Raw genomic sequence first — 24,579 nt, 5'->3', positions numbered from 1 at the left:
AATGAAAGATCGGACTATGAGCTTTGGATGAATTATCTGTTTAGATGAGAGATTGTAATTATCAATTGGTGATATAAATACCCCCAGCATGTGTTTTGGATGCTGCATACTCTACAGCTCAGGAGTTTATTTCATGGTGTTAAGACCTGTGGAGGAATCTGTCGCCAAGGAGGTCACGACTGAGTAATACTCAACAGGTGACTGCATTAAACTTTGGCAGCACCAGCTCGATCAAACTCTCTCTTTGGTCTCTCATCAATTGGCTGAAAGTGCAATGCCGGAATCAGAGACTTTGTATTTTCTTCACATACACAATTCAATTCAGTTGAGTTAGAAATGTTGGGGCAGACACATGAAGTAGGCTATGTATGCAGTAGGTTTACATAAAGAAAATCTATTCATAAATAGATCAATTAGCAATTTAGTCACTGTATATGTATTTTGTAACTTTTCTTTGTGTGTGTGTCAGGTATTGTATGATGTGCGTGGCATTCTAGAGAAGAACAGAGACACATTCAGGGATGATATTCTCAACATGCTGAAGGACAGCAGGTGACAAATCATTCACTTCATTTCTGAAATTTTAAACAATGCTGTGGATCCTATGATCCGAAGTTTTTCTAGCTTGTCATGAGATCAGTGATGCATATACTGTAAGTTATACTTCTCATACTGAAAAAAAAAATGGTAACAGTGTACAATAAGGTCTCATTTGTTTACATTAGTAAATGCATTAGCTAACATGACAACTAAACACGAGCAATTTATTTTTTAAAGGATTTATTAATCTTTGTTAATGTTAGGTAGTAAAAATATAATTATTCATTGATTGTTAACAATGTTAACAAATACAACTTTTGATTTGAAGGGATAGTTCACCTAAAAATGAAAATGTCATAATTTACTCACCCTTGTGTCTTTCCAAACCCGTAAGACCTTCGTTCATCTTTGGAACACGAATGAAGATCTTTTTGATGAAATCTGAGAACTTTATGTCCTTCCATTGACAGTCTATGCAACTACCACTTTGATGCTTTAAAAAGATCATAAAACTAATCCAAATTAATTTAGTGGTTTAGTCCAAAATTTCTGAAGAGACACGATCACTTTATATGATGAACAGATTTTAGGATTTTTAGGCTTTTATTCATAAACATTCATCAACTCACACATCAGTTATAGTAAACAGAAGTTCAAGCATGTTTGCTTGATGTGTGAGAACCAGTGAGGTTCATTCTCGTGTTACGCTGCACGTTTGAGCTTCTGCAAGAACCAATGAGGTTCATTATTGTGTGTTATGCAGCATGTTTGAGCTAACCCTTAAACTAACCCTTTAAATAATGTATTTGTAAATGTTAAAAATAACAGACTAAGAATAACTAAGAATAATAAATGCTGTAGAAGTATTGTTCATTCTTATTTCATGTTAACTAATGTAGTTAACTATTGTTAACAAATGAAACCTTATTTTAAAGTGTTACGACAAAAAATATGTGTATCTTGTCTTATGATATTTATATATATTATATCATGTCTTTTGATACCAAACTGTATCTAAAAACATTACTTTATTCCGCTTTTATGAGCTTATATTAACTAAGAGACTACTTGGAATATTTATACTTCTAAAAATGAATTTGTCATATTTTAGAACCATATCAAATTATCTAGTGAAGGCAAGGCTGTTTAAAAAATGTTCCCATACATTTTCCCATATACATTCTTAAACAGGCTTGAAGCAGTTGTTGCTGATCTATATTTCTGCTGATATGAATGATGTCTGTGAGTGATATTATCTCTATTGTGTGTTTTTCAGACTTGACTTCATCTACGACCTGTTTGAGCGTGTTGGTAGCAGGAGTGGAGACGAGACTTTGAAGATGGGCACTGCCCGCCGCAAACCCACCGTCAGCTCTCAGTTCAGGGTAAGACACAGATCAATGATCTGAATGTGCCATGTGATGTAACTATGAGAAACTACATTTTGAGAGAATCAGGATGATAAGATTGTGAGACACGTACTCTGTTCTAAAACCTAGTGAGCTGCCTATGTAGGCAACTAAGGCATTGCAGATGTGCTAAAAATACCTTGTTTTTACTAAACTCTAGGGAAGGTTCACATCCTTCACATAAAAAGAATGCGAGAAACTCTTTATTAAAAAAAAATCCAAGATGGCTGACGAAGCAAGAAGGATGTTCAAAAATGTATATTTTATTAACTACTGTAAGATATGTTAAATGATGGTATTTTCTTTTTGTTGAAGCCGTCATTTCAACGTATTTTCTTGTAAATAATTGTGTTTAACAATTAAGCATAAAGCACTGCGAATGATGTAGCTCTGCGAGTCCTTAAAGGCAGGGTAGGTAGGATTTTTCTAAAAAAAAAAAAAAACATTCCAAATTTGTTTAAACTGTCTTTATATACCACTACATTATTAAAATGTAAGTACTCTGAAAAAGAGAGTATAAAAATCGAGTGTCTGTTGACCTCTCACGACTGTTGTAAACACAGTTAATTATTTCCATTCACTCCACCCCCTCCCTTCTGAGCTCCTTCCAAAGCCACGCCCCCAAAACACATGAACGCGCGATACCAAACGCTCAGGCTCAGCTGGAAGACGCATTTATTTACCTGAGACGAGTGGAGAGGAAGGAGCGCAATGCATGCAGTGACATCATGTCAGAATCACATGTAATAAAATACCTAACTTTATCACTATAAATATAAACAAAACATTTCTTTTAGTACTCACTATCAAGCTAGCATATCGATACTGGTAAAGTTTAAAATATACTTTGTTTGATTCGGTAACAAGCTATATTTATAGGTAACGAGCTATATTTATAAGGCAAAGCTAAAAACAGGTTGCATTGATACACTTTTTTCCATTACCATCAGTTACACTGTGATGAAGGTGAATTTCGTGTAAGATTCATAACATATACGGTGTTTTGCGAGTTTCCATGATGAAAACATTGTTGACTCTAATGAGGACTACACCCCGGAGACAAGTACTGCTTCGTCGGTTCGAGGACAGGTCCGGGGTCGAGGGCGAAGCAGAGGAGGTCGTTCAAGAGTGCGGGCAGCCAGGGTCCGAGGAAGTAGTTTTTGCCTTGTTTGCCTTCGCTGACTGAATATGCAGGTGCTTTGAATTTTGCATGCTCTTTCTCTGCCATAGTTTTACTCTTCGTAGGTTCCTCTCTTGCACTCCTCAAATCAAACGGGTGCGCGCGCATATGGGCAGATCTAGCAACAGGGGTGGTAGCCATGGTTGCGAGAGTGAGTGACAGTCGCCCAAACCAATCAATTGTTTCGTCCCGAATGGAAATAATGAGCTGTGTTTATTGCAGATTAAAAGGTCTACAGTCACTCGATTTTTATACTCTCTTTTTCAGAGCACTTATGTTTTAATTATGTATTGGTATATAAAGACAGTTTAAACAAATTTGAAAAAAAGTTTTTTATAAAAATCCTACCTTTTAAAAGCTTTTTTTTTTTTTTGATTATCTCATTCACAATGTCTCATGAGATTTTAGTTCTTTCACAGTCTTGTCTTTTTCAGATTTTCAAATTCTTTTTGTTTCAAATCAAAGTTTGTAATGTTTTGATTCACCTCATAGCTGTTTGGTTTGGTTCATGGCTTAGAAGGCTTTTTTTTATAATCCTAATGGGAAAAACCAATGGAAAAATGCTGGATCCAAGGCCGCTGAAAAAGTGGGCAGATACTGTTGTACTGTTTTGAAATCAATCATCGAATCATCGAGTCCTTTTTGTGTGACACTCAGAAATGCTGCCTATGTAGAACATGCCAAATCAGCCACTTAATGGGTTTCATGATATTTAGGATGCTCCCTTGAAAGAAAGCTGCCTGTGTAGCCAGTAATCAGCAAAGCAGCTCAGTAAGTTTTGAAACGGAGCTCATGTGTTCTTGTCTATTTTGGGTGGACATTCAAGGTTATGAATGCAAACCTAGCAGAAATTTTGTTTATTTTTCTGCACTTGTGTGACTGTGTGTGTACCTTGCATGTGTGTGTTTTGTCCCCTTTGTCTAAGTCCCTGTATATCTGCTGGTTTGCGGTGTTACAGGGCTTTGCATGTCATAACTGCCGTGCAGGGGATTTGGCAGCTGCCCTTGTACTGTGGCTCTTAAAGCCAGGGGATTACCCACAAACCGGGCACAAGGGTTTGACAGGGTCTGTGCATGTTCCCCTGTTCCCCTGTCATTAAAGCCAGCCTGGAGCCTCTCAGTCTGAGACTGTGGGACAGAGTGCCATGTTGAAGGGTCCTTGGTGTGTCTAGGTAAATATGGGCCCTGTCACTGCCTGTGTTTGCCCTCTTCAACAGGACAAGCAAATAGCAGCTCTGGTTGCTGAACTGCCCTTTTGGTGCTGTTACTTTCCTGTGCAGGGGTGTAATTTAGTGTTATTGTAACTGTGTTTCAGGACTCTCTTCATGCACTGATGGCCACTTTAAGTGCCTCCAACCCTTTCTTTGTGCGCTGCATCAAACCTAACATGGAGAAGGTAGGATCGACACATTTTTTGTACCGTCCATATCACAACCATGTTTACTTTCCTTATTGAGTCAAACAGACCCAATCTTCCAAAAGCTTCAATGTCACTTTCAAAGGAATAGTTCACCCCAAAATAAAAGTCTGTCAAAAGCCTGTCAAAAATGACCAAAAGCACCACAAAGTAGTCCATACAAATTAAACATTTAAAGTCTTCTTAAGTCTTAAGGTGCAGCCTAATTTATTGTTGTTCGGCAGTATTTTACGGGTGAAATCCAGTCATTTCGGTCAGAATCTGAGATCGGGAGTTTCATTTGAGGATGAAAATGCCCCACACACATTTAGCTCACATTAAAGTTGGCTGTGTGATTCTCACTGATCAGCAGAAAGCTACTTCGATTGAAAGTGTTTTTTGTGTGTGAGCTATGCTTGATGCATCACTACACTATGGACAATGGACCTTTTTGGCATGCAAAATTTATTGTCGCTACCCAAATTTGAGTTATTCACCAATAACTCTACCTTTCACTGTAGATTGTGAATCATATTCAAGCATACCCATCAAGATGTGTTGTGCAACGTATGAAATCAGTAAACCCAAGCAGCGCTGGTTCCTGCTTGTCTCGTAACCAAATATCGATGCACCAAATTTGAATATTCAGAAATGCAAATGAGTTTCAAGGGCAATAAGATAAAGACTTTGATCCTTGAACACCCTCTGGTCACTGTTTTGAAACAAGATACATTTTTGAAGCAACACTACACAAGTTATTAAGACTTGTTTTATATCTTTTAATACAAGAGTATTTTGTCTTGTACTATTTTTTTAAGTATGTAATGTTGCTTTTAAAGTTAAGATTCAAGATTTTTATTCACCACATAAACAGTTATATACAAAATATAACTTGCAGTGAAATGTTAACCTGGTCAGCTACTTAGCCTGTGCATTAAATGTCTAAAAGGTAAAAATGTAAGTTTAGACAAATATAAGAAATACAATTCATTGATACATTTTTTAATAATGCATTTTAATAATTAATAAATTTACCTAGTTTTAAGGGTACTTTTTACGTGATATTTTACAGGAAAACATGAAAAACTCATTAAGAAATCATGGTTACACTTTTAGTTTAGGGTCCAATTCTCACTATTAACTAGTTGCTTATTAGTATGTATATTACTTGGATATTGTCTGTTTATTAGTATTTATAAAGCACATAGTAATCCCTTATTCTGCATGACCCTATTCTACATGCTTTAATCCTACCCAATACCTAAACTTAACAACTACGTTACTAACTATTAATAAGAAGTAATTTGGAGTTTATTGAGGCAAAAGTCATAGTTAATAATAAGTTAATAGTGAGAATTGGACCCTAATCTAAAGTGTGAGCGAAATCATTATTAGCAGATGAGTCTCTGCTCATGTTAAAGTAAATTTTCCCTTGCATCACAGAACATTCTGGCATCATCTCCATGTGAGAAGCTTTACAACCAGCAAGTGCTCTGAGTCTGTCCTGTTCTGCTCTGTACATAGAGTCTCTTTGTGCTGATCTGCTCAGAACGGAACGGCCCATCCCCACCGCCAGCACATTCCTACAGCCCAAACCCGCCTGTGCTGGGGTCAGAGGTCACGGCTGTCTGCTTCAGAGAGGAGAATCATACTCCTGACCTGCAGCAGAGGAATGTAGAGATAATGGCCAGCAAATCACACAGAGCCAGAGGCAGTCTCTACCCTTCATTATATGATACGGTCGAGCTGTAAAAGTGCTCATTCGAGCTCCCATATTACCGGAATTATTATGATTTTATTGATTTATCAAGGACTCTTGTTTCAGCGGGCAGAGGATCGGGTTCGGCTTCTTTTGGGGTTGTTGTATTGTGATAACTATCCTCAGGGAGGAGATCTGTGGTCTCGTCTGGCAATCTGCCTGGCTCCCTCTGTCATTCCACACCTTTTCTTCTATCGTTTATGCCACACAACAGTGATCCCTCGCTCATCTCACCCCACTTCAGGCCCCTTTATGGACAATTGTAATGCTGCATACTTCATGTCTAACCCAAGTTGAATGCCCAAATTACTCAGGGAGATCAGAAATACACCTCAGTGTCCTGTCACATTAGCCTGACATGATCATTTTGGTTGAGATTCTGCTGATTGAAATGAAGGACAAGGCAAAAGTCAATAGTGGAGCAGTTAAGCTGCACCAGATGTCCAGGCCACCAACAATGAGCCCCGCTCCTCAACATAGTCATCAAACGGCCTGATGGGACTGGACTGTGGGAGCAGCTGAACACCAGGCACTGACGTTACTGATCCAGCTACAGATCGCCACTGAGCATGACGTAACACTTCACACAATAGACATAATCAATCCCAGTTGAAAGCTTCATGACTGGCCTTGGGGTTTCACCCCTTTTTCTGCCCACAGACGTCTTTTGTTTTTTATGTGACAGATCAAAACAAGCATCTATATTATCTCCCCCTAGGTTACGGTTAAAGTCAAATCAAAACAGGCCCTATAAAGATTCCTAATCTCATTGCACGTTTCATCTGGTTTATGTTATTCCTAAAATAAAATGTTTGTCTTCGCAATCCTTCATCAACAACTGAAACATCATGTCATACACAGCAAAAAACAGTTTCTTCAGTTTTTTGGTCTGGTTTAAAAATATTAAACTTTCTTTAAAACAAAATACTTTTTTTAGTTTTTTATAAACCATATTAAGATTATTTGTAAGAGAATATATATTAAATTTATGTATCATACACCATTTGAAAAAAACATTTTTTCACTTTTTTATTATTTAACAATGATATTGAGACACTACTACTTGATAGTTATGAATATACTGTATATATATATAACAGTAACAGTATACTGTTTTAAAGCATATAACCTCACAACATTTCTGCATTGAAAAAAACAAACATTGTTTGCCAATTGGGAAAGAAAAGTAAGCTGAAAAAGAAAAACTTAATTTAATATATTTTCTGATTATAAATCATTATTTTGATGGTGCCCTTTAGACTTTCTGTTAATTATAAGTAAAATTGCACCTACATGTCAACTAACTCTCATTAGAGTATAAGTATTAGTTGACTGTTAGGGTTAGTAGAATAAGGAGTTAGGTTTAGTAGAATAAGTGGACATGTACAGTACTTATAGTCAGTGTAATGTCTTCTGGGGACCGTCAAAATAAAGTGTTATCAGATATTAAGCAGACAGTCTACTAGTACATATACTCCAATGAGAGTTAGTTGACATGTAGGTGCAACGTTAATTATAGTCAACAGAATGTCTAAAGGAGACCATTGAAATAAAGTGTTTCCCAAAGTTTTTTATCTTGCTTTTAAGAATGTTTATATATTTTAACAGAAAATAAGACAAAAGTACTGATAAAAATACTTATACTTCATAATATAATATTAGAGAGAGAGAGAGAGATTATGAATGCTGTTTCTTATTGACTTGTGACCAAAATTGGGCATAGCCAGTTGATATCCGTGCTGAAGGACATCTCATTCTGTCTTCTTCCAGAATGCAAATAAATTTGATGCAGATGTGGTTCTGAATCAGCTACGTTACTCTGGAATGCTGGAGACAGTGAAGATCCGTAGAGCAGGCTTTCCTGTACGGAGAACCTTCCAAGACTTCCTCAGCAGGTGAGACACGTGGCCAAGAAACTGTCACAAAACCACTGACAGTCCATCAAAATAAAGTTTGAAGCACAAATCTGTTCCAGATGCCCGTTTTTTTTGGAAAGTTAGTTAAAGTCCTTGAAACCATAATGAACAATGCCAGGGAAGTTTTTCTGAATCTGTTAACGTTTGATCAGGACATTGTTCCCTTAGTAAAATGAGTGAGGTGGAATGTGTTTATATGTGTTTAAGTTGTGCCCACTTCCTGTGCAGATACACAATGATCCTGAGGGACAAAAACCACACGGCGGACGAGAGGAGGAAATGTGCCGATCTGCTTACGAAGTATGACGTCACAAAGAAAGAGTGGCAGCTGGGAAAGACTAAGGTGCGGTTGCATGGCCAACACATGTTCACACACATAGTTTAAAGTAGCAAAATAAATAATCTGTGCAAGAGTACAATGACTTTGTGTAAGAGCTCTTTCTTTCTCAGTTTGAACTACTTAACCTTTTATGTAGTCTGTGGGTTCATCCCTGCTATTCATACCTTGTAGTGTTGAGAGATTTGTATATTTGAATTTAAATCTAAAATGTAAAAAGGGGGCATTTACAGCATTTACAGTCACAAGAATAAGTTTGTGAACACTTTAAAATTCCCAATCTCTGAAATCTTTCATTGAAGTCACAGTTATAGACAACAGTCCTGGATTTTCTACATTTGTAGACAGGGTGTCTTATCTTGATGAACATCCAGGTCTTTAGAAGTGCTTTTGTAGGCTCTTCTAGCTTTGTGAACACAAAAGAAGATATTTCGAAGAAAGTAAGATGGGGAACCAAACAGTTAATGGGTCCTGGAAGTCAATGGGGTCCATCAACTGTTTGGTTACTGAAATTCTTCAAAATATCTTCTTTTGTGCTCAGCAGAAGAAAGGAATTCATGTAGATTTGGAAAACTTGAGGGGTGAGTAAATGATACAGAATTTACATTTTTGGGTGAACTATCCCTTTAACTTACTCCAATTAGATATTCACTTACTTTTTTTACACTGCACTGTAAATGATCACCCATTGTCTTCAATAAACTTGTGAAAAACACAGCTGTTTGTGTGTGTCAGATTGGGTTTGTCTGCAATTGTGACTTCGATGAAGATCAGACCACATTTAATAGGTAATTCAAGCAGAAATCCAGATATTTTCAAAGGGTTCACAAATGTATTCTTGCCACTATGGTACTCTTAGGGACTTTTTTGTAGTATAACACATACAATACCTCGATATTAACATCATGGAAGTGTCTAAAGATGCATGGTGCCATTTTCGTGCTAAAGTTTTGCAACACTTATAGGGGATTTTTTTCTGTCTGGTGGTTTTTTCCCTCTCTTCTCTCTTCATTCTTTCCTCTTTCTTCCTCATACTTCCTCTGCTCTCACCCCCCTAAAAAAAAAGTTTTGCGCTCCCTCACTTTGCTGAAATGACTCATCTCAATCTAGTCAGCGTGAAAAAAGAGCACAGCACTTTAAGGGCGTTTGGCAACAGGAGCACAGCAGCTCTGAAAAGAACACTTTCTGTTCTCTGTTCAACAGTGTCTATTCATTCTTATCTTGTAATCAGTCAATTATTCTCTCTCTCCTTGGTCATTCTCTGCCACACATTAAGTACGGCGGTTCAGTCAGGGTGTTTTTACAGTAAGAGGAGCTCTGAGGTTTCTGAGGAACAGGAAGGCACTGTAAATAAAAGGCATTCTTGTGTCCTTTGATTCAGACCACTTTTCTTTAAATTAATTGAATCCAGCGTGCTCTCTGTTATTTCCTTTGGGGTCTTGTGGTTTCTGGCTTTCCTGAGAGCTAGTTTGGGTATCTCTTTATCAGGGGGTCACATTGTTAGCTCGATGGTGCCTTAATGCGGTGTTGCTGATTACTTGTGTTTGGGTTCGATTTGAAGCAGATAAATGATCTCATAAATCAAATAACTTGATTTAATAATACGGTGATGACCTGTCAGTACTCCTTGCGGTCATGAGTGGGTAATTATGAAGGAAAGCCAATTGAAACTAAACGATTAGATGACTTCAGTACACAGGCTGTACTACGTAATGATCATTATCGCAAAATAAACCTGGACATGGTCATCAAGATCACTACGTAGTGCATGATTGTATATTATTGCGCTTATTAGGATACATATCAAATAAATTACTATAAAATAAAAAATAAAAGGACGTTAAGTACTGATCTGAGTTTATCAGTCAATCAGTCAATGGATGTGCAATATATTTTACACACACTCTGAAAATTCAGCTTTGCCATCACAGGAATGAATAACATTTTAATGTATATCAAAATAGAAAACAGTTTGTACAGTATTTTTATATTAAATAAAAACAGCCTTGATGAGCACAAGAGACTTCTTTCAAAAACATTAAATTAATCTTAAAGGCCCCAAATTTTTAATGGTAGTGTATATTTAGAAAAGGCATTTTGCATTGCACGGAACATAACATCTGAGATTGTATTTAAGGCATAAGTATCTATGATAATTCAGTTATATGGCATACATACAAATATAGTAGTGTAATTGATTATATTTAATAGTCATAAAAATACTTAAATGTGCCATATCATTTAAATTTAATAGAAATTAAAAACCATTTCAGATGGTATGTGCCATGCATCACAATACCTCTGAATTCATCACGGCCTCAATAGACGATTGAATGTAATGCAGTATTTCTCCTTTAGAATGTTGCTTTCTGTCTCTCACACACACATGCATAAAGACACTGAAACAAATGAATTCAGATACACACACTGGACACGCAGACTCGCTCCCTGCTGAATAGAGTCATGCTTTACAAATTGTTTTGCTGTAAAATAGCCTCATTGTTCTGTGGTGGAGTCACGGCTGGACGGCTCCAATTTGTTCTCAGCACGTCAGAGATCCAATGTACTCAAGGTCAGCTACTCCTACAGCTTTCACTGCTCTACCAAACTCCACGATCATACTTGTTAAATAGCCTGTTGCCCTAATGCACCCATGGAAAGCTGACGTCCTCATGACAGAAGCTGGGCTGATTGACCCCTCTGTGCGCAGATCTTATCCCAAAATGCAACCCAACACTGTCCTCCACAAAAGCAATACATGTATTTGTCCCCCACCATCACCAATCGGTTATGCTTAACTCTTTCTGAAATAACCAGTGGAAAAAAGAGCAGTATGTCCAAACTCATAGTATTCGAAAAACATTTGGCGAAAAGTACTGGAAGAAGTTTTATGAATGGCAGTGAATGACAGTGTTAGTGTAACGCTGATAGGTCACGTGACAGTAACAACGTCCGAATTTCATTCATACTACCCATATTCATATTATATAGAACAACGGTTGTGAAGTATAGCCAAATTTAAATGTTATACCCACTCGATTTCCGACGCGGCGCAGTGTAGTTGGCTGCCAGCATATGTTTTGTTTTTGGATGCTGGGTTTCTAGTGTCCACACAAGATATCATACCTTGTTTAATGTCAACACGAATTACCATTCACAACTCATTTTGCCTCCATAATTAAACATATTTTCAAGTGAAATAAGATATTCAGCTAGAAAGGCAGGACCTGTTTTGTATCTGCTGGGAATTAAGTAAATGTTAAAAAGCAGATGTTTACCAACATAGCCTGATCTATGGGAGTTTGCCTTAAGATCTATTTGGCGATTGGTTAAAATTATCCAATTCACCACACTGCATAAGTGACATTAGCAGAGAGGCAGAGCAAGTTATTCAATTTTCAAAAAAGATTATGGAAACTAACAATGTTATTCTTTGTAGCCTAATAATGTATGGCAATTAACTCCTCACAATAAGATCAGAAAGTTTATAGCAGTGGTTATATATGAGAGAGAACCATCTTGAAGATCCTGCTTGTTTTATCCTTTAATGTTGGGAATAGGTTACTTTGTGTCCTTTTTGTCTTCATCGCTCAGGAATCTACAGAAAAACCACAGTCAGGACTCTGGACCAATGTCGTTGTAGTAGTGCAACATTGAGTATTATTAGCAGCTGGGGGAGGAAGATCAGACATTAGGCAGTGCATATGAAGGTTGTTTGATCAGTGTTTACCCATATGTTCAACACATGCTTTCCATGTAGCTATAAATACAGTCTCTATTTAAAAAAAAAACAGTTTAATGTATTCCATGAATTCTTGATGATAGATCAAGTCGGCAGTCAAATCTCCAGACAATGACCTTTGACTGTGTCCGCCGTTGCTGTACGTGTTTGGCGATCCACTATGGTTGTTATCATGGCTCAGGGTCTGTTTTGTTTTATGATTTCATTCAGGAGGGATTGTGATCAGTAAGAGAATGCATGTTCAATACAGGTCCTCTCGAGCGCTGGAGCTGGCTTTTGTTTGTGGTGTTTTTGTGAGTGTCAGATTTGAGGTGGAGGTGAGGGGAGGGGTGCAAGATCAAGAAAGGGGTCTGGGATTGTGTTTCCTTGCTCGAAACAAAACAACTTGTGTGTAATTATATCCATGCTGATTGTGTGTTGAGGAAGTGTGATCCCTAGAATCGGGGCTCAGGTTTTTTTTTTTTGTGTGGGATGGGGGAAGGATGTGGACGAGGAAACTTCCTCCTGTGTGTGCGTCTGCAGCTGTGAGTCGCGATTACAGGAACATCTGGGTTGTCGGTTCCAGGAAATCTCACAATGGGCTTAAATCTGTGGGAGGCCAGACGTGACACTGTGTAAGTGTTGATGTTAATTGAAAGGACCTGATTCTGTTTATGGTAATACCAGCATATACAGACTAGTATCAGCATATGATGTATATTGGATGCTGCTTTGCTGGTGTTCCCAATAGTCTTCTCTTCTTCACTAACTTAAGTATGATGTCCTTGGGCAGCCAGCTCCACCACCATGCTAGTTGACCAGCTAAATCTCAGCTCAAGTTTTAAAGGGTTAGTTCACCCAAAAATGAAAATTCTGTCAGTAATTACTCACCCTCATGTTGTTCCAACCCCGTAAGACCTTCGTTCATCTTCGGAAAAACAAATTAAGATATTTTTGATTAAATCTGAGAGCTGGATCACTCTCCATAGGCTTCTAAGACACTATAACTCCCTTCTCTCTGGGCCTCGAGTCTTTTCACGTAGTGTTTAAGCGTAGCGTGTCTGTGTTGCACGTCACCACGTAGGCTCACTATTGGCCGACGCTGGTCGTGTGTGTGATACGTGGTGACGTGCACAGACGCGCTACACTTAAACACTACGTGAAAAGACTCGAGGCCCAGAGAGAAGGAAATGAAAAGTGGAATAAAGTCGTTATTTTTGTTTGTTTTTGCGCACAAAAAGTATTCTCGTCGCTTTATAAACTTAAAGGTATAGCGGAGGATTTTCTTTTTCCGGGTGGGTAGTGTAAACTATTGGTCCACCTAAGTGTCAATCATTCTGGTGATATGTTTACGTAAGGCCGTCGTACGTGCTCGTCCCTTAGTTTTCGCTTTCTGCGCATGCGCACTTTCAGGTGTTTATGTGTGGTGAGCTAGAGCTAAGCCATTCATTGAAGCTCGCCGTTTCACCGGGTCCTTTGAAAATGTCTGAGAGTCGCAAGAGAAAAAGTTTGTACAAACTGTATGAGAAGAAGAGAAAGGCCTCAGAAGAGAGAAACAAGATCAGAGTGTTTTTGGGAGATTGTTTCACACGATGGCGTGCGCTGAAAACACAGGTTGGGCTTCCCACTGATGCCTCAGTCGCGAAGTTTCTACTCGACAGGTAAAGTTTGGATTGCTATTTGGAGAAAAAGTGCAAATCTTCTTTTGGAAAGTAATCTTGTATGAGCGATGCCGACAGCAACTTGTAAACAGAGCGTGCACGAGGAGAACCTCGCACACGTTTAATAGGCGTTCCCTCTCGGGAGCAGGTGGAGTGTTGCGCATGTGCATTTTTTCAAAAAGTGGAGAGGGCGGTTCTTATCTAAAATTCGGAAAGATCCTCCGCTATACCTTTAAGATTGAGCCACTGGACTCACTTGGACTATATTAACGATATCTTTAATACATTTTCTGATCCAGCAAGTTATAGTGTCTAAGAAGCCTATGGAGGAGTGATCCAGCTCTCAGATTTAATCAAAAATATCTTAATTTGTTTTTCCGAAGATGAACGAAGGTCTTACGGGGTTGGAACAACATGAGGGTGAGTAATTACTGACAGAATTTTCATTTTTACCTTTTAACCCTTTAAGCTTTATCAATACAGATAGTAGCATGGAAATTCATGTTGGTATAATCATAGTTTTCATAAAAATATTAAGCAGCACAACTGTTTTCAATATTGGATCATGCTTTGCCATCACAGAAATAAATTACATTTTAAAATATATTCCAAAAGAAAACAGTTCATTTAAATTGCAATAATATTTCACAATATTAGTGTTTTTACTCTATTTTTGATCAAATATTTGCAACTTTGGTGAGGATAAGAGACTTCTTTCAAAAACATTAAAACAGTCTTACCGACCCCATACGTTTTAACAGGAGGTTAGACACTTTACTATACCAAGAGAGGAGTTGTCATATTCATAAATGGCGGAGAACAGCGACTGACACTGTAGGTCATATGACAGTGCCAACATGGAGGATAAAGTACGTCCGGTTTGTTTTCATAATACATACATTAACGCTATAGTCGATAAGATACTCATCAAATACAGTATTTGACGGTACACAGATTTTAGAAGCAGTTTTTTGTTTTAAGCAATATATCTATTTTGTAAATGTATCTATCTGTCATATTTTTGTAGAATGTTTTGCTTAGTGTGTTTTATATGCAGTCAGTATTTGTTTAGCTAGCATTAGCATTGCTGTTCTTTGTGTACTTTAAGTACTGACAACACAATGGTGTTAGATGCTGCTCTGCCATCTGTTGACATGGATCAGCATGATTGTCTTTGAGTTTTATGTAAATTACACTGATACTAGTGAGTTTTAGAGAGCGTTTACACAATAATGAATCCCCTTACCTGTACAACAACAAAAAAAAGAAGCAACTTGGCCTTTAGTAGAATTTTCTCCATTATCAAATATTTCCATCTTGTGGGCTGTTTCAATGTTTACGCTCATTTTTTTTTTCTTTGTTGGTCTTTCGGTCTTCTGGTTTCAGCTCATTCGGTTCTTTATCCGTGCAGGTACTGATTCTTCTGTTGTCTTGGCTGGCAAAACATTGTATTAAGTGTGTTTCATTGTCTAATTTTTGCTCTTCACATCACCAAACAACACAATGCTACATCTGCATCTGTAGTCTGGCAGACAATGAGAATGAGGTTGAGTTAAAACTGGGGCCACATCATTTGAACATGGTGAAATACATTGAGGAGGGCAACCCACACCATACAAAACATGTTACAGGCGTCTTGTTGTGTGACAGATGACTCTTTACTAAAAAACAATTTATGTCATAATGTGTAAAACATTTAAATTAGCATCAAAGCATTGAATGCACCTTTTAATGTCAGGATTTAGTCACATTAATTTATACCAGGGCTGCCCAATCCTGTTTCTGGAGATCTACCTTCCTGCAAAGTTCAGCTCCAACCCTGATCAAACACAACCGAACGGTGATAATTATAGACAAGTGTGTTGGATCAGGGTTGGATCTGAGCTCTGCAGGTATAGGTGGATCTCCAGAAACAAGATTTGGCTCCCCTGATTTATTCAATACAGATTGTTTTAAAACAGCTCCTCAGTAATAAACAAGAAAATTATCAAATGTGGCACATATGGGACTAATTTAAATGGTGCTGTAAAGCAGCTCTAAAAACACAATTCAGTTCAGTTCAATAACACTGTCAATGCTGCAAAAATCATCAATTATGAAAGGAATTTGATTCTGATGTAAGACAGCTGTACAGAACACAAGTGTCATCATTCAGCTCAATTCTGTAAAATGTTTGTATATTTAATAGTGTCAGTGCAGTCGCATAAATAACATTACAGAATACTAAGTGTCTTCTAAACCACAACTAAGCGAGACACAGGCGACAGTGGTAAGGAACCCAAACTCCATCAGATGACAGAAATTGAGAAAGAAAAAAATCTTTGGAGGAACCAGGCTCAGTCAAGGGGCTAGTCCATTACTCTTTGGTATAACACTGTAGTTTATTCTTTTACATAATTTATAGATATATTGATACCATTTATTATGCAGAACTTCACCTTTTCTTCAACTGTGTTCCTGAGGTTTCTCTTCTATGAGTCAACATCTGTGAGTAAAGGGTTAAGCTTTCATGTCTCTTGTCTTTAAGAGACAGAGTGAGGGTGTGGCCTGCTCTTTGGCCGAGAGCCACTCTTTCCCCCTCCTCTCTCTCTCTCTCTCTCTCTCTCTCTCTCTCTCTCTCTCTCTCTCTCTCTCTCTCTCTCTCTCTGTCCATGCACGTCAGTCTGTCTGGAATAGTCCGAGAAGCAGCAGTAACAGGAAATCAGAGCGCTGTGGTTTCAGCACAATGGCAGAGCTCCACAGCTCAGCTCCCTGTAGCCTGTAGCCTGCTGAGAACACTTGGAGACGTGCTCACACCCTCTGGAGAGAATTAACAATCAGTTTACCTAAACCTGCCCTCTTCCCTCTCCCTCTCCTTGTCTTTCTTCTTTGGTGCCGTGCAGGTGTTCCTGAAGGAAGCTCTGGAGCAGAGGCTGGAGAAGGAAAGAGAGGAGGTGCGCACAGCGGCTGGTATGGTGATCCGGGCCCACATACTAAGTTATGTGGCAAGGTTAGTGCAGCTTTGTGTGTGTTTGTGCATTACCACACTTTGTTAAATGGGGCCGTGTGAGTTGCCAAAGACTGTCGTTGTGACTTATGTTACTTTTTATTGAGTTGAGTGGATGGATTGCCATAATCGAATATGTGAATGAGTTGAAAGTTGCATCACGGAATGATTTACCAGAGCTGTGTGAATCAGTGCTTTGAGTGCAAAACCAAGTGGGTTAGATTCATTATGAAAAGTGCAGGGAAACCAATGAGGCTTATACCATGAAAAGTTAGCTTTTACTGCAAATACTGAACAATAAACACTACACACACAGGTAAATAAATGTACATGCTGTTTATTCATGAATCAGTCAGGTATTTGCCAGTTTTGAGAGCTGTTAGCATGATCAGGGATTTTATGTTGGTTTATTGTACATGCATACTGATCTGCATGGTTTATTGTATGTCATCTGTTGAAAAATAAATAAATAACCTGTTAAACATGAAAGTAATATGCAATCATTCAAGACATTTCTCCTTATATAGAACTTCTTTGGCATAAAGGGTTAAAAAAAAAAACCTAGGGTTCTATAAAGAACCTTTTTTTTAAGAGTGTACTCTGATGCAATTGTAAATCAAACATGACAGACGTCAAAATATCAACATCTGTTTTGTGTAAAGTGTCTGTTGAGACACTATTTTGGTTCCTGGGCGATTAGTGTTCATATACACTTCTGTACTGATGTTATTTATGGGTTTGATGAAGTCTCTGTTTCGCCTTAATTTTGCATAAAAGTTCAACACCCACAAATTCGCACATAAACACACACTCTCAATCCAGCATTGCATTGAGATTTTTCTGATTTAGGTGGCCTGGTCTAAATGTATGAGAACTGTGGCACAGCTACTCAAACAGATCAAACACAGATCTTTTCTTATGACAGACAACTAAATAGCCAGAGTGTTTTATATTAATAACCGTCTTTCATTTGTGATTGAAACTCAGAATATTTTGAATTGTGTGGCTAATTGCTTTTAAATGAGTTACTGATGTATAATGACAGAGTTATTATATAGAGCAATTGCTATAATATACTCATAATTATTATAATATCCCTGTAAACTAATCATTATTGAAAATCCTTGAGGGCTTGCTCTCTGATGTTGTAACTCTTCTTCTCACAGAAAACACTATAAAAAAGTTCGGACCAGCACCATCGCAATCCAAAAGAACTACCGCGCTCACTTCTGGAGACAAGCTTTCCTGCGCTTCCGCTCTGCTGCCGTGGTCCTCCAGAAACACCTCCGCGGACAGATCGCTCGGAAACTCTGTCGCCGGCTTTTGGAGGAAAAACACAGGAGAGAAGAGGAGGAGAGAATCAGAAGAGAGGAAGAAGAGAGGAGACGTCAAGAGGAGCTGAGGAGACTTGAGGAAGAGAGACGAAGACAAGAGGAGGAAAGGAAGAGAGAGGAGGAGGAGGAGAGACAGAGGCTTCAAGAAGAGGAGGAACGGGAGGCTTTACGGATACAGCAGGAAGAGGAAGAGTTGAACAGGAGGCAGGAAGAGCTCAAGAGCAAACAGATACTGGAGGAAAGAGAGGCAGGGCACAGCAGGTAAAACACAATCTGGGCAAATGTTTGAATTTTAATTTAGGTCAACTAAAATCTGTGTTGGCTGATGGACTGTGCTCTTAATCTACTCTGTCTAAAAGGATTCTCTCCTGTTTTTTTTCTCATATTAGGAGTTTAGTGGGGAAAAATCATCACAACCACAAGGTATTATTTCTATTGGATTTGATTTTATATTCCTATGGGAGAGATTTCAAATCTGGAAAGGATACATCTCTTGTATTTGGCCTAATCCTCTGTCTTCACTTACAGAAAGTCTTTGGCAATTACATGGTACTGTTCTTTATGGGTCAAAAAGGCCTCTTGAAAACCTTAGGTTGTAACCATAGTTGAACTAAAATGCTTCACTGCTTGTTATTAATATTTATATTATTAAAACCATTTATATTTATAATAATTCTATATTTATTTTGTTATAAATAATTTTTAACACCATATAACAAAATATCAGATAATGTGAAATTTTTAGGACATTGCGAACTCCCAAAAAATGTAATGATATTTATGGATCAAATAAATTATTTATAAAAAAAAAAAAAAAAAAAAAAAAATTTTTGAAAATAATAAAGATACCTACACCAGCATGTGTAACATGTAAGAAAAAAAAATTATAGTCACACTACATGACATTAAATTGAAACAAGTGTTTCAAACTTGTTTTAAACTTGATTTTTAAAATATTTTTTATAGCTTATCATGAACACTCTTGACCCACATACCAGAATGCTTACCATATTCATGTACCGTGATGTTTACATAATACCAAAATGAGTTCCATGGAATAAAAATGCTGAATTGACAGAATGAACTGTATATTATTGGTATGTATCATCACTATCCCTCCATATTCCAGAAGGACAGCCTGTGTCAGTACTCATCTGAAGAGGAGAGTCGTCAGATGGAGGAGATTCTGCGGCTGGAGCGAGAGATTGAGCGGCTGCAGAGACAGAGAGACGAAGGGGTGTCCTTGCTGAACGACGGCTCCAGAGACGATCTGCGGCAGAAGAGGGACGCCGAGATCTACCGCCTGGAGAAAGAGGCTTCACGTGTGGCTACGGAGTTCCTGGAGATGCTAGACTTCGGAGGCTTGGAGCAGTCGCTCTCCAGCGAGGAGAACCTTCACGACCCCTCTGAGACAACCGCGCCTTTGGCCGAGGAGGAGGTGGATGAAGGCTTCCACGCGGACGACGAGTGTATTCCCCTCCGTGACTTCCCTCCCCCGGCTGCCGTGCCTCAAGACAAAGAGTTTCTATCCAGTCTTCCGCCTCCGCCGCCCGCCTTTGCCGAAGGTCTTATGGCCACTTCCTCACCTGCACGGATGGAGCGGCCGAAATCCAATTCCTCCATCAAACAAAACAGACTTTCAGACATTCCCCCGCCTCCATCTTCAGCTCCACCCCCACCTCCACCTTTAGCTCCACCTGGACCGGCACCAACCAAAGAAGACTATGGATTGGTGTATAAAAGCAGGAGGATGTTAACAGAGATTTTGCTGCCGGTGGAGGAGACCAGCTTCAGTATTCTGCCCGACACGGAGTCCGACTATGACCAAGAGGAGTTTGAGGAGGCATTGGGGAGCTGTGGGGATGCAGGAAGTACAAATGATGGACACCTCACTGATGAGGAAGTGCTACGCAAATCTTCCTGTACCTACAACAGCACAGACTCCTTTAGGGGAAGCTCAGACTCAGTGAGTTCAGTCTTTTCACACTTAAACAGAAATCACACACAATTTTAAAGGGATAGCCCTCCCAAAAATGAAAATTCTGTCATAATTTAATCACCCTCAATTCGTTCTAAAGCTGAATGAATTGCTTGCTTCTGTGGAACATAAAAGAAGATATTTTGAAGAATAATGGGAACTTTACGTTTTGGTTCCCATTGACTTCCATTGTATGGACAAACAATACCATGGACGTCTATAGGAACCAAAACGGTTTGGTTACCGACATTCTTCAAAATATCTTCTTTTAGGTTCCTCAGAAGACAGTAAGTCATACAGGTTTGGAATTGGATAGTGGGGATTAAATGATTGGGTGAACTAACTAAGCAATGGGTTGTCTGAAAAACTAATCAACTACTTGATCTTGAGGTCTTGAATAATTAGGCTGATTGAGGATCATGACCAGATCAGATGAGTTTCATATGGGCCAGTCATGGCTAACATAAAAAAAAAATCAGCGTTTTAAGCATTTTATATCACAAAATGGTCATTGTTCTCACAATAAATAGAGACCTAAAAAATATCAAAAAATTTACGGTACAAACGGCAGCTTTGGTTGAAATTCAGCGTAACAAATGCGATGACAATGTTTTGGTATTGCAGGATGGTATATTGCTACATGTATATTTTATAACTTATAACTAAAAATTTCATTTACGTCATATTTTATTTATGTTTATGTGTAAGTGATATAATTTGCCTTAAGTACTGATGACCACCATAATAATACAAGTGATAAAACAAAAAACACAAAATGAATCAGAATCCATATTAAGTGGCCTGTCCATAAAACATGGCCAATGCTCATGTATATAGACGTTGCACAGGGTCATACACACAGACAAAACACCATCAGGGTAACACACATGACACTAAAACAATGCAACAAACATTAACTAATAACAGAAAATGTAACATTAGGGCATTTTGTGTTTCATTTCCTGTTATTTAGTTACCAAGAACAAAAATAAGAAGCAGCAAACTGTTTATAAAAAATTTAATCATACGTGGTGCCACACATGGACTTCTGAAAATGTCCTCATTGTAATTTACATGGTAATTCAGACTTGCGAAAACCATAAATTTGGCACCATTTTACTGTAAAATTACATAATGTATAATGTTAAACCATTTATTGCTTTTAGCCGTATATTGTAAGGTCAGTTAACTAATTAACAAGTTCTCTTTGATGTTGAGTCTGTCTACTTTATTACAAAGTCACTGCTTGGGTTGCCATAGAGGCGGTGCTGTAAAGGGCATGACTTTAGAGACATCTCAGCATGTTTACAGTTTCATCACATTGTGAGCACATCACAATCCTCTTGGAGAATTCAAATCTATTAATTCATCCCATTTAAAGGACTGCTGCTAAAAAATATGGATCTTAACCAGTATGGACAACTAGTTGACCTATAGACCCATCCATTGTTTGTTGTAGTGTTTCTCGTCAGTTGTTGTTTTAGCTGGTCAACATGTGAGTTTCACTGTATACTTCCATTAACAGTCACTAAACATTTGCATAAAGTTAGCTAATCTTTGTGGCATCGCCAGCGGTCACTGTCACTCACGTCACCTGTCATTTAAAATGAGCGTCTTCCAGTTGAATTTTCACTGCAAAGTGTGAACGCCTTGTAAGGAATTTGGCAGGAAAGGAATATGCATTTCGTCATGTTTATACTGTACAGTTCAGTGTCAGGGTAGTGAGAGCCAGTATTGCTTAGAGCAAAACAGAAACACTGTTGCCCTAATTCTTTTTAACTTGTTATAATGCAATAATGAATGCATTTGCTCTTGCAAAATGCTTTATTGCTCTGGATTTCTTGTATCTACTCATGTTTTATTTGCTAGAGCAGGGTGGAATCAGGTGCATATGATGTGGTATATTTATTAAGTCTTTGTCCCTCAGGGTATTCCCAGAATGTGCAGCTATTAGCCAATGCCTGTCACACCTGCTCCGAACACAGTCCTGCAACAGCTTGATTGTTGACTCTCAGAGAATATTTGATCACAGAAACTTGATTCGGGTTATGTTTGGGTGTAATATGAAGCTTGACATGACAGTTAACAACGGAAGCACATTTACTGATGTCATGCTCTTTTTGTCTGTATTAACTAGTAGGATTAGGCAGTGAAATGCAGATGTCCTACCGCAGCAAACACAAAGTGCTCACTTACAGAGTAAAGAAGAGACATTTTAGTAAAAGCATGCAAACGTTTTTAAAAGAAGTCTCTTATGCTCCACAAGACTGCATTTAGTTAAGCAAAATATAGTAATATTGTGAAATATTAATACCATTTAAAAGAACTGTTTTCTATTTTAGTATATTTTAAAATGGCATGTATTCCTGATGGCAAGGCTGAATTTTCAGCATCATCACTCTAGTCTTCAGTGTCACATGATCCTTCAGAAATCGATGTTGATAATAATATTAGCTTATTAATGTAAAGTTATCAATATTATTATTAGTTGTGCTGCTTTATATATTTTGTGGAACCATTTCAAGATTTTTTTAATGTATAGAAAAGCAATATTTTGTAACATTATAAATGCCTTACTGTCACTTTTATTCATTTAATCCATCCTTGCTGAATTAAAGTAATTTCTTTCGTTTCAAAAAACGGACCACAAACTTTTGAACTGTAGTACGGTACATTTGAAAGCCCTTGTTGACATTCACACAATTTTTATTTTCCCCTCAGTTCATGGACAGCAATGATGAGAACGATGGATATGTGGACACAGATGAGGAGGTGTCGAACGGTAGAGTGCATCTGCTTAATGGAAGTGGACCTCTTTATTTCCACAGCTACCTGTACATGAAAAGTGAGTGTTTCTTACCATTTACTTGCTTATTGTTTAGCTTATGGAATAATATTGCTCAAACTGAACATTTTTAATGGATTGACTGTAGTTAAAGATTAATATTTCGTTGTTCTGTTTCTTATTTTTCATCTTTAAGGTGGGCTGATGATCCCGTGGCGCAGGCGCTGGTGTGTATTAAAAGACGAGACCTTCATGTGGTTCAGGGCAAAGCAGGACTCTCTCAAGTCAGGCTGGCTGTACAAGAAAGGTGGAGGGATGTCCACTCTGTCCCGCAGGAACTGGAAGATGCGCTGGTTCGTCCTTCGAGACTCTAAACTCATGTATTTCGAGAACGACAGTGAGGAGAAACTGAAGGGAACCATCGACATCAGAGCTGCCAAGTAAGAACTCAGTGCGCAATGACGATACGTAACTGCCGCAACTGGCTAGTGTTTACAAGCAAAAGACCAACTGACCAGTCCAGCGTCCACCACTTCTGTTGCATTTTTTTTAAGTTTTAATGTTCATAGACTGACGGTCTGTGGTGTTTCACGCAGGGAGATTGTGGACAACCATGAGAAGGAGAACGCGCTGAATATCGTGACCGAGGACAGGACTTACCAGATCTATGCAGAATCCCCCGAGGATGCAAGGTACATTTCAAAATCTGCATTTATTTTAGGCCAGTGTGCCTGACTAATAGAGTTTCTTCAGTGCGTGTTAACTTTCATATTCATCTGTTGTGCCCCCTTGTGGTGTAATATAACTCATTTCATACTGTCGTCTAATACCTAACATGGTCTAATGCTTCCTGTCTGCTTGCTTGTCTTGCAGTGGCTGGTTCAACGTGCTGAGCCGTGTCCACAGTGCCAGTCCAGAACAGCTTCTGCAGATGCAGCACGAGCAGGCCAACCCCAAGAACGCAGTTGTGAGTGTTCACATTAATCTTACACTTTCAGCACCTTTATGTGTCATAGAATATGCTATTTATGTCATTTTTATGATATTTCATCCTCAGGGAACACTGGATGTTGGGCTTATCGACTCTGTATGTGCTTCTGACAATCCAGACAGGTAATGCATGATATCACAAGTGTTGAGCATATAGCATTATTCCAGAAACTGAATATTTTCAGTCCCACTTTGTATTAAGGGTCTTTAACTACTATGAACTAACATTTAGATACATGTTTTTGCATTGTACATAGTAGTTTAAGACACCTAATATAAAGTGTGACCATATTTTTTATATCGTCCATATTGCATGCATTTAATGTATTAATTTGTGCTTTACTCATAAGATTTTTTTCCCTCAGGCCAAACTCATTTGTTATAATCACTGCTAATCGCGTGATCCATTGCAACACTGACACACCAGAGGAAATGCACCACTGGATCGGCCTCCTCCAGAAGCCTAAAGGAGACTCGAAAATAGACGGCCAAGAGTTCATAGTGAGGGGTGAGTCAGACCGGTCTGTACATGATACAAAGATTTACCAGCACTGTACTTGCTACATCATCATGGTCATGATGAATCAT

General features: G+C 38.3%; 1 protein-coding gene across 1 annotated transcript in view; it reads left to right on the top strand.

Annotated features, from left to right (window-relative positions):
- myo10l3 (myosin X, like 3) overlaps positions 1-24,579 on the top strand; it is a 79,860-nt gene that overhangs the window by 42,952 nt on the left and 12,329 nt on the right. The window contains exons 16-30 of the mRNA XM_081367966.1: positions 470-552; positions 1,817-1,925; positions 4,444-4,524; positions 8,054-8,178; positions 8,428-8,542; positions 16,801-16,907; positions 18,071-18,499; positions 18,628-18,661; positions 19,368-20,204; positions 22,938-23,061; positions 23,198-23,441; positions 23,598-23,693; positions 23,875-23,968; positions 24,059-24,114; positions 24,357-24,499. Coding sequence (XP_081224092.1) covers positions 470-552; positions 1,817-1,925; positions 4,444-4,524; positions 8,054-8,178; positions 8,428-8,542; positions 16,801-16,907; positions 18,071-18,499; positions 18,628-18,661; positions 19,368-20,204; positions 22,938-23,061; positions 23,198-23,441; positions 23,598-23,693; positions 23,875-23,968; positions 24,059-24,114; positions 24,357-24,499 — 2,677 coding nt within the window. The remainder of the gene's footprint in view (positions 1-469; positions 553-1,816; positions 1,926-4,443; positions 4,525-8,053; positions 8,179-8,427; positions 8,543-16,800; positions 16,908-18,070; positions 18,500-18,627; positions 18,662-19,367; positions 20,205-22,937; positions 23,062-23,197; positions 23,442-23,597; positions 23,694-23,874; positions 23,969-24,058; positions 24,115-24,356; positions 24,500-24,579) is intronic.

This window comes from Scardinius erythrophthalmus (genome assembly GCF_964197995.2).
Source record: "Scardinius erythrophthalmus genome assembly, chromosome: 6".
NCBI lineage: Eukaryota > Metazoa > Chordata > Actinopteri > Cypriniformes > Leuciscidae > Scardinius > Scardinius erythrophthalmus.
Note: the sequence above shows the minus strand (reverse complement) of the source record. Positions and strands in the feature narration are given on the sequence as shown.